We start from the raw sequence: 10,000 nt of genomic DNA, 5'->3' as shown, positions 1-10,000 counted from the left end.
CAAGCAGGGCAGGAAGGAAGTGAGCCGCTCGCTGTTTTCCTCGCTGCCTCAGACGCTGGAGACGATTCACGCCAAGGAGGTTTCTGATCTGATCAATGAGGTAACGAACGTTTCACTGAAACATCACAGGACCAGTCCACTCATCTCACATGTTCTCACACTAAACAATAAACCATTTTTCTACAAATCATTATTCAAAAGCAAACCTCAAAGTGTTGCTTTTACTCAAGATAACAAAATGTACATAGTTTTTTATTAATTGCTTTCTTAACCTGTGAGTTATGGTTGAGCTACATGAAACTGGACTGTGTAGCTGTAGTTTAAGGCAGTGAGCTGAGTCCTGAGCCCTGTGGGACAACGTAGTTAATTTAACTGATGATTTTTAGTTCTCTGTTTGTTTTCCTCCAGAGGAAATACAGAGATTCAGTGAAGAGAGATCTGAGCTGCAGCCTCTTCCACCAGCTGCCCAAGACGCTGGAGACGCTCCATGCTAAGGACGTCTCTGACCTGCTGAGCCAGGTCTCTGCAGAAATGACTAAAACCTGAATCCTGTTTTCCTCACTGCGGGATGAAGAATCTCATCATCCTTCGGTTTCTTTGTTTTTCAGGTAAAATATAAAGAAGACGGTAAGAAGGAGATGAATGTGAACCTGTACTCTGTGATGCCTGAGACCATCGACACGCAACACGCCAAGGAGGCTTCGGAGCTGCAGAGTGACGTACGGGACTTTGACTAGGACAGCAGAGTAACGCTGATCGCACAGCAGAATAAATGAATAAAACAGCAGAAAATAACAGAAACGCATAAAAACCCAAAACTGATTAAAAAAAACCATTGTTTTATTCATAGATAATAAACATTTTTCCTTATATTTATTATATTTTAAATGAAAATGAATTTTAAACATTTTCTACTTGGTGAAAATCTTGACATTAACGTTTCTCATAAAAAACATATTTCCTATATTTGCTTATGTAATCATAATTGTTCTTATCGTCTCTTTGCTAACCAGGACAGTAATTTTATTTTGTTTTATCTGAGTAAATGTGAGATTTAATATTAAAAATAGCCTATCATTTTTGACCAATTGTTTCTGTTTTCTTGTTTTGCGATTTATTGAGTTATTTCACATTTTTTCCTTTTAATGTTAGAGAAAAGTAAAACAGCGTAAAACATCTTCCTGAGGTTCTTCAGGTTTTGTAACGAATCGTCTCCTGCAGGTGAAATATAAAGAAGGCGTGAAGGAGATCCAGAGCAGTTTGTACCATCAGATGCCTGAAACTACGGAAACCCAGATGGCCAAACATCTGTCAGAGCTGCAGAGCGACGTACGAACATGACAGCTTTTCATTGGTGAAATAGTTTAGTAAAATAATCATATCATACACTATAAATGACTTTTCCAGAACTTGGTAAATATGCCTGAAAAGTCTTGTTTGAATCAGATCATTAAATCTAGTTGATGGAGAATCTCGGCTTAAATTTCCAGACTAAATACAAAGAAGCTGGAAGGAAGGAGATGAGGGTCAACCTGTACTCTCAGCTCCACAACAACCTGGAGATCCAGAGAGCGAAGGAAGCTGCAGAGCTGCAGAGCGAGGTGATGAGGATGAGGATGAGGAGGAGGAGGAGGATGATCAGGATGATGTGATGAGGATGATGAGGAGGAGGATGATTCTCCTAGTTTCCTTTCCAATGATATAAAATTAAATAAAATAAATTTATGTCTCTTTGTTTCAGGAGTTTCTTCTGTCAAAAACTTTACTTATAAGTCAAAGAAGATGATAATTAGGTTTCCAGTGATCATAGAACAGTATTTAAAAGATGTTGTCCTGTTTTTGTTTTTAAATGATTTTTAACAAAAGCAAAAGTCCTGGTGCTGAGTGGTGAGCCCTGTGGAACGCCACACGCTGTGTTTTAGCAGCATTAATGTGTCGCTTGCTGCAGTGTTTGAAAGTTTTAAATTATTTAACGGTTTATTTCTTGAACAGATTAAATATAAAGAAAGTGGGAAGAAGGAAATGAGCGGCTCTTTGTACTCGACTCTCCCTGACACTCTGGAAACCAGCTTCGCCAGAGACATGACTGACCTACTGAGTGAGGTACATTCAACTAAACACTCACGGATTCATGGTTTCTTCTGCTTCTGTGGATTATTTGTTGCTGCTGGATTTGCTCCTAGTTTATAGATTGATTTTATTTATTGATTGAAAAATCAATATGTTGATGCTCTACTTGTTTAAATGTTTCCTTTAACTCTGTAAATGTGATTTATTTGAACTGATTATCTGATGAATGAAATGGTTCTGAAGTGGATAAATGAATCTGCAGCTTTGGCTCAGTCAGATAACATGAATTATACATACATGAGTTACTTAAACATTTGTGAAAAATATGAAATAAAGATGGAGGGAGAGACTCTAATAAATTCACTTTTAATGATTTATCAATAATGATGTTTTCCCTCTGATGGTAAGAAACCAGATCAAAGAGTCTGAAATTCATCCGCTTTGTGTTATTAGATTGATGAGTTTTACTTTTATTTTCAGTGTTTTTCATTTTGTTGCAGAATAAATACAAAGAGGACGGGAAGAGGAGCCTGTCTCAGAGTTTTTACTCTCAGCTCCCAGAAACAGCAGAGACTCAGTTTGCTAAAACTGTCTCTGAGCTGCAGAGTGAGGTAATAAAACCTTCATCATTTCAAACATCCAACCAGGAATAAGAAGCAGAATGAAAGCAGAGAGAACCCAGTTATGCAGATGACAGACGTGTTTCAGATGAATCAGTTTAAACATGGAGAACTGATTCTTTTAAACATGGAGAACTGATTCCTTAAACATGGAGAACTGATTCTTTAAACATGAACTGATTCTTTTTGTTCATAATCAGATGAAATATAAGGAATCAGGGAAGAAAGAGTCGATGAACTCTCTGTACTCGACTCTACCGGAGACTCTGGAAACGCAGCATGCTAAGGAGGCGACGCAGCTGCAGAGCCAGGTAACCCCCAACTCTGTCCAACACTGGGACCGCGACCTCTGACCTCCAACAACTTATAGGACCTCATTTTGCAGGAACCGACAGAAAGAATCCTATCTGACTCAATCAGTCACTTTTTATTTCCATTGTTACTTCAGTTTATTTGTTTGATTTCCATTTACAGAATTCGAATAAGGTTGAGCTCTGAACTTTGACTGGACCATTTGCAACATTTGTTTGCTGTTTATGATCATTGATGAATCAACAGACTGGAGCATTTACTGTACAAACGTCAGTTTTCACTGCAGCCTGGTGTGTGTGTGTGTGTGTGTCTGTGTGTGTGTGTGTGTGTGCGTGTGTGTGTGTGTGTGTGTGTGTATGTCTGTGTGTGTGTGTGTGTGTGTATGTGTGTGTTGCTCCTCCAGCTGACATACAAACAGAACCAGCCGGTTGGATCCAGTATCTTCCACCTGATGCCAGAAACCATCAACACGCAGTTTGTCCGGCAGCAGACGGAGATGCTGAGTGAGGTACCACTTCCTGTCTGCTGACCTCTACTTCCTGTCTACTGACCTCTATTTCCTGTCTGCTGACCTGTACTTCCTGTCTGCTGACCTGTACTTCCTGTCTGCTCACCTTTACTTCCTGTCTACTGACCTCTATTTCCTGTCTGCTGACCTCTACTTCCTGTCTACTGACCTCTACTTCCTGTCTGCTGACCTGTACTTCCTGTCTGTTGACCTCTACTTCCTGTCTGCTGACATGTACTTCCTGTCTGCTGACCTGTACTTCCTGTCTGCTGACCTGTACTTCCTGTCTGTTGACCTCTACTTCCTGTCTGCTGACCTGTACTTCCTGTCTGCTGACCTGTACTTCCTGTCTGCTGACCTCTATTTCCTGTCTGCTGACCTCTACTTCCTGTCTGCTGACCTCTACTTCCTGTCTACTCACCTCTACTTCCTGTCTGCTTACCTGTACTTCCTGTCTACTCACCTCTACTTCCTGTCTGCTGACCTTTACTTCCTGTCTGCTGACCTCTACTTCCTGTCTGCTGACCTCTACTTCCTGTCTGCTGACCTGTACTTCCTGTCTGCTGACCTGTACTTCCTGTCTGCTGACCTCTACTTCCTGTCTGCTTACCTGTACTTCCTGTCTGCTGACCTCTACTTCCTGTCTACTCACCTCTATTTCCTGTCTGCTGACCTGTACTTCCTGTCTGCTGACCTCTACTTCCTGTCTACTCACCTCTACTTCCTGTCTGCTTACCTGTACTTCCTGTCTACTCACCTCTACTTCCTGTCTGCTGACCTGTACTTCCTGTCTGCTGACCTCTACTTCCTGTCTACTCACCTCTACTTCCTGTCTGCTTACCTGTACTTCCTGTCTACTCACCTCTACTTCCTGTCTGCTGACCTGTACTTCCTGTCTGCTGACCTCTACTTCCTGTCTGCTGACCTCTACTTCCTGTCTGCTGACCTGTACTTCCTGTCTGCTGACCGGTACTTCCTGTCTGCTGACCTGTACTTCCTGTCTGCTGACCTGTACTTCCTGTCTGCTGACCTCTACTTCCTGTCTGCTGACCTCTACTTCCTGTCTTGGAGCTTCCATCTGTGACTGTCTGATCCTGCAGGCCTGAAGCTTAGTGAATGATTCTGTCTGGTTTCCCGACCAGGTGAAGTACAAAGCAGACGGGATGAAGGATCTGAGCCTCTCTCTTCTCTCTGCTTCCTGACTCTCTGGACATGCTGAGAGCCAAAGAGCTGACGGAGCTGCAGAGCCAGGTGGGAACACCGTCTTCCTCTGAACAACATCCAGAGGAACCTCATCCTTCCTCCTTCAGCTAACAGCATCATGCAAACTGGATATTTCTCAGTTCTGTTTTAGTCTGAAGCCTCAGGAGAAAAACTAAAGAGGATCCAGTTGGTTCGGAGGAAACTGTTGAGCTGAAACTGTTTTTACTCTTCAGGCAAAATACAAAGAGGCCAGTAAGAAGCAGAGTTCATCGTCTCTGTTCCACCGACTGCCTGAAACTCTGGAGATGCAACACGCCAAGGAGGCGACGCGTCTGCAGAGCCAGGTACGACAACGAGCTGCTGGAGACGTTGGGTTCTGGAAGGACTAAATCAGCTAAAGGGACTGATGATCGCTGCTATGTTGGATAACGTCTCTTTTAGCTGCTCTATAAAGAAGGAGTGAAGAAGGAGCTGCAGTGTCCGGTTTACCACCAGCTTCCTGAAACTCTGGAGACGCACTTCGCCGCGAGGTCGGCCTCATGCAGAGCCAAGTAGGAGCCAACAGACCAGATCAGCTGATTACTAACATCCAACAGGAACCAGGAACAAATGGATCCGACAGGCAGAACCTTCAGAATAAATGCTTTTAAAATCAACCTTTGATTTGTGGTAAAAATCTGAATCTGTTCAGGAACAAACAGCAAAATATCAAATAAACATTAATATGATTTAATACATGCAGTGGAAACTCTTAGATTATATGTATCAGGAAATGAATCTTCAGATTTTATTTGCTGTTTTACTTTTATTGTTCCTGCTTCTATAGATGGATTTGAAATTAAAATAAGAAACAATAATGAGGCAGGAAACATGATGAAGATGAGTGGAAACATCTTCAGGATGACAGCAGCTCCTGCATTTAATAACAATAATAATAATGACAATAATAATCATGTTCCTCTGACTGCAGCACAGATACACAGCGGAGGGGAAGCAGCTTCTCTCTCAGAGCGTTTTCTCTCAGCTGCCAGAAACCAGAGACATCAAGTCGGCTTTAGCCGCCGCTGAGCTGCAGAGCGAGGTGAGAGCAGAAACGTCTGGATCCATAGGAACGAGTCCGTCTTCATCACAACGCTGTGATGAAGACGCTGTGACGAAGACGCTGTGATGAAGACGCTGTGATGAAGACGCTGTGACGAAGACGCTGTGACGAAGACGCTGTGATGAAGACGCTGTGATGAAGACACTGTGACGAAGACGCTGTGATGAAGACGCTGTGATGAAGAGTGAAGCTGCTGCAGGTTCTGACGGTTAAACTCTGTTTCAGAACAAGTACAAATCGTCGGGCCGACAGCAGGACGGCAGCAGCCTCTACTCTGTGATGCCAGAAACTCTGGAGACCCGACATGCCAAGCAGGTTTCTGAGATGCAGAGCCAGGTACACACACACACACACACACACACACACACACACACACACACACACACACACACACACACACACACACACACACACACACACTTAGAAAGGCTAACTATCCTGACTCATATTTCAGCCTACAGGAAGCTGGAGGACCCGGTGAGAACCTTCATGTTCTGGTTTTAAAGTAGTTTGCTGCTGATTCTGTCTTATTATAAAGTTTATTTTTGTCAGCTTCCATAATGAGATGTTTGATGTGAAGCATTAAGTGTGATGCTGTGTGGTCCAGCCTGCAGGCTGCCTGAGCGTCCTGCTGTTCTTACCGCCTGCTTGTCGCCTGTCAGGTCCGGTATCAGTCGGACCTGAAGCAGCTGCAGTCCAGCTTGTTCTCCAGCCTTCCTCAGACGCTGCAGACCCAGCGGGCCAAAGAGGTGACCGACCTGCAGAGCCAGGTGAGCAGCTGGTCGTCTGCAGGTCAAACAGCAGAAACAATGAGATGAACCATGTGATCAAACGACATCATCATGTTTTAAAGTTCAGATCAATTTATCACCTACAACCTCAAACTGCTTCCTCATCATTTCAACTTTTCATAACTTTTTATAATTCATTTTTATAATTTTCATTTGTATAACCAGACTAAAGAAATATGCTAAACGTGTCAGAAAGCAGCTGGCATGAGGAGCTTCAGTTAAAACTCAGGTTAAACTCACAACATGACGTCATAAATGCTGCACTGTCTTTATTTTAGCTCAGTGATTCTCCTCATAATCAGGCTTTTCTTCTTCTACATTAAAATGAATGTCATGCCACCTAAACATTCTCAGTTCCTCTGGAGTTTTTCTCCACGTTATTTTTGCTTAAATGAATGAAGCCTCCCAGGTTTTCTGATTTATTTAATGCTGGAGACATTTGCTGGATGAGCTCAGCGTGTTGTCATGGTGTTGTGGCTGCAGGTGAAGTATAAGGCGGACCATCAGAAGGACTCGCCGTCTCTGTACCAGCAGCTCAGCGAGACGCCGGAGATGCAGCGGTCCCGGCAGGTTCTGGAGGTCCAGAGCGAGGTTTGGCTCGGCGCTCTGAAAGCTGCTGCTGCTCTCTGCTGCTGCTCTCTGCTGCTGCTCAGCTGCTGCTGTCCTGCAGGTGAAGTACAGGAAGGACCTGGAGGATCTGCCCGGCTCGCTGTTCGCTCTGCTGCCTGAAACCCTGCAGACGCAGTTCGTTAAGGAAATGGCCGAGACGCACAGCGAGGTGACAACCTGCAGCTTAACATCAGATCACATTTAAAAATACATTCAGAGCTTCAAACATGCTGACGTCTGATTGGTCTGCCGCTGATAAATCTGACCAATCAAGTCAGAGAACGCTGCAGCAGCAGATAGAGGTCAGAGGTCAGATGTGATAAGGAGGCTGACTGGTCCGTGTGTCCCGTCAGGTGAAGTACAAGCAGGCGGCGAAGGAGCAGGCGGCTTCATCTCTTTACTCCTCGCTGCCTGAAACCCTGGAGACCCGACACGCCAAAGACGCTGCAGCGCTGCAGAGCCGCGTGAGTTTCTGTCCCTGCTGCTCCTCCGCCTGACGCAACCGGCTCACCGGCCGACTGACGCCGTCGCTCTGATCTCCGTCTCCACAGAAAAAATACTGCGAGGAAGGAAGGAGGGAGATGAGCTGCCCTCTGTACGCCCAGCTGGCTGAAACAGCAGAAACTCAGTTTGCCAGAGAGGTTTCAGAAATCCAGAGCGAGGTACGGTTCTGACCTGATCGGGTTTCAGTTTGGCTACGACCCGGCCCAGAGGTCGTGACCTTCAGCCAGAAGAGCTGGGTTGTAAGGTTTCCTGGTACCGAGACGATCTCTGCTGTCGGGTCGATTCGGGTTTTGTCTGCAGTACTGATGGTTCTGCTCCCATCTGTAGAGCTGACCCGATAAGTAAAGGTCTGGATTCATTGTGGTTCTGGATCCAAACGGCTGAAAAGTTCTTCCTCTGCAGCTTGTTGGACTCGGTATCAGAGACCCGAATCCTGGTTCAGACCAAACAACCAGAACCACTGTTTGCTCCGAATCTGGTCTTAGTCTGCTGGTCCGGTTCTGGTGTGGACACAGACCAGCTGCAGGTCCCAGAAGGATCTGGAGTTTGAGGAAACTCTGGGTTTCCTTCCTGAACAGCAACGTAGCAGCAACATGCTAAATAATGAGAGGTTTTCCTGCTTTTGGATCTTCAGAACAAATATAAGGAAGGAGGGAAGAAGATCCAGACGGTCAGCGTTTACTCTCAGCTCCCAGAAACCAACCAAACCCAGTTCGCTAAAACCGTTTCTGAGATCCAGAGTCAGGTGAAACCACAAGTTTTCTGAGATCAACCTGAACCTGAAATGTGTGTCTGTCACTTTAAATCCTGCTGTCGTGTTTCAGGTGAAATATAAAGAGTCAGGAAAAAAAGAAACGTCCAGCAGTTTGTACTCAAAGCTTCCTGAGACTCTGGAGACGCAGCATGCGAAAGACGCGACGCAGCTACAGAGCCAGGTCCGCTCCTTCATCGCTCGTCTTCGTCACTCGTCTTCGTCACTCATCTTCATCCCTCGTCTTCCTCGCTGACATCACTTTGTGTTTCCAGGTGAAGTACAAGCAGCCGCTCAGCGTCTCTCTGTTCCACCGCCTTCCTGAGACGACGGAGACGCGGCTCGCCAAGGAGCTCAGAGACGTTTACAGCCAGGTAAACCCTCAGCCGGGTCGCCGTGGCCGTCGCCGTGGAGACGCTGCGGTCAGCTGTGATTGGTTGATTCCCTCAGGTGAAGTACAGAGAGGAGGGGAAGAAGGAGATGAGCAGGAGCCTTTACTCCCGCCTCCCGGAGACGGAGGAGACGCAGCGGGCCAGAGAGACGGCCGAGATCCAGAGCCAGGTGACCCTGAACGCATCACGCAGCTGCAGTCCGTCTGTTTCAATCAATCAGTTTCAATCAATTTCAATCAATCAGTTTCAATCAATTTCAATCAATCAGTTTCAATCAATCAGTTTCAATCAATCAGTTTCAATCAGTTTACATTTTCTAAGTGTTAATATTTACATTGATGGATGAAATGTTTTAAATTTTGACATAAAAAATGTGCTTCAACATTAATAGTTAATGAATCTTCATAGTTTGTTGTATTTTGTTTGTCTCCTCATATTTGGACCTCTTACTATCAGAGGTTTATTAAATATATTTATGTCATCTTTCTGTCCTAGTCAAAGTACAGGAAGGACCTGGAGGATCTGCCCAGCCCTCTGTTCTCTCTGCTGCCTGAAACTCTGCAGACGCAGTTTGTTAAAGACATGAGCGAGACGCACAGCGAGGCGAGGGACAAATGTTTTTATTCATATTTCACCACAGAGTTTAGTTACAGAAATATCTGGTTCCTTTGTCAATTAGTAGAATTATGCCACATATATTTGTTGGTTAGATATTTTTATTTCAATGTTTTGATGTACCTGCTCCTGCGTCCTGTGCAGGTTAAATACCGGGAGGCGAGCAGGAAGCAGAGCGGCGGCGCTCTGTTCCACCGGCTGCCCGACACGCTGGAGACGCGCCGCGTTAAAGACGTTACTGAGCTGCAGAGCCAGGTGAACACATGAATTATTCACCCTACGCTTCTCAGCCCTGAATATTTCAGCATAAAACATCAGAGCGGCTCGTTCCCATCGTTCCTTAGCAGAGTTCACTTGTTCTGGTTCAAAAACATTTTCTCTCTAAGTGAAGCTGCAGACAGACTAAAACAAACTGTGATGTCAGAATAGTTTCATTTCTCTACAGGCCTGTTAGTGAGAAGAACTGAACCAGAACCAAACATCTGGAGCTTCAACGCATTAAAACCAGATTCTGGAGAAAAAC

General features: G+C 45.0%; 2 protein-coding genes and 1 pseudogene across 2 annotated transcripts in view; all 3 read left to right on the top strand.

The window, feature by feature from the left end:
• LOC129354405 (nebulette-like) overlaps window positions 1-5,223 on the top strand; it is a 7,846-nt gene extending 2,623 nt beyond the window's left edge. Inside the window, exons 8-19 of the mRNA XM_055023878.1 lie at window positions 1-100; window positions 409-519; window positions 609-719; window positions 1,222-1,329; window positions 1,491-1,601; window positions 1,993-2,103; window positions 2,571-2,681; window positions 2,891-3,001; window positions 3,406-3,510; window positions 4,653-4,761; window positions 4,947-5,057; window positions 5,155-5,223. The exon at window positions 1-100 is cut by the window's left edge and continues 8 nt beyond it. Coding sequence (XP_054879853.1) covers window positions 1-100; window positions 409-519; window positions 609-719; window positions 1,222-1,329; window positions 1,491-1,601; window positions 1,993-2,103; window positions 2,571-2,681; window positions 2,891-3,001; window positions 3,406-3,510; window positions 4,653-4,712 — 1,039 coding nt within the window. The 3' untranslated portion in view covers window positions 4,713-4,761; window positions 4,947-5,057; window positions 5,155-5,223. The remainder of the gene's footprint in view (window positions 101-408; window positions 520-608; window positions 720-1,221; window positions 1,330-1,490; window positions 1,602-1,992; window positions 2,104-2,570; window positions 2,682-2,890; window positions 3,002-3,405; window positions 3,511-4,652; window positions 4,762-4,946; window positions 5,058-5,154) is intronic.
• The window catches only part of LOC129354409 (LIM zinc-binding domain-containing Nebulette-like), a 53,825-nt pseudogene that overhangs the window by 26,040 nt on the left and 17,785 nt on the right, over window positions 1-10,000 (top strand).
• The window catches only part of LOC129354402 (nebulette-like), a 5,605-nt gene continuing 849 nt past the window's right edge, over window positions 5,245-10,000 (top strand). The window contains exons 1-14 of the mRNA XM_055023876.1: window positions 5,245-5,264; window positions 5,684-5,794; window positions 6,041-6,151; window positions 6,478-6,585; window positions 7,090-7,197; window positions 7,277-7,384; window positions 7,569-7,679; window positions 7,767-7,877; window positions 8,354-8,464; window positions 8,544-8,654; window positions 8,746-8,844; window positions 8,921-9,031; window positions 9,358-9,465; window positions 9,622-9,732. Coding sequence (XP_054879851.1) covers window positions 5,253-5,264; window positions 5,684-5,794; window positions 6,041-6,151; window positions 6,478-6,585; window positions 7,090-7,197; window positions 7,277-7,384; window positions 7,569-7,679; window positions 7,767-7,877; window positions 8,354-8,464; window positions 8,544-8,654; window positions 8,746-8,844; window positions 8,921-9,031; window positions 9,358-9,465; window positions 9,622-9,732 — 1,431 coding nt within the window. The 5' untranslated portion in view covers window positions 5,245-5,252. The remainder of the gene's footprint in view (window positions 5,265-5,683; window positions 5,795-6,040; window positions 6,152-6,477; window positions 6,586-7,089; window positions 7,198-7,276; window positions 7,385-7,568; window positions 7,680-7,766; window positions 7,878-8,353; window positions 8,465-8,543; window positions 8,655-8,745; window positions 8,845-8,920; window positions 9,032-9,357; window positions 9,466-9,621; window positions 9,733-10,000) is intronic.

Source organism: Poeciliopsis prolifica, unplaced genomic scaffold (genome assembly GCF_027474105.1).
Source record: "Poeciliopsis prolifica strain line A6 unplaced genomic scaffold, Auburn_PproV2 SCAFFOLD109, whole genome shotgun sequence".
In the NCBI taxonomy this organism is placed as follows: domain Eukaryota; kingdom Metazoa; phylum Chordata; class Actinopteri; order Cyprinodontiformes; family Poeciliidae; genus Poeciliopsis; species Poeciliopsis prolifica.
This window is presented reverse-complemented; position numbering and strand designations above follow the sequence as displayed.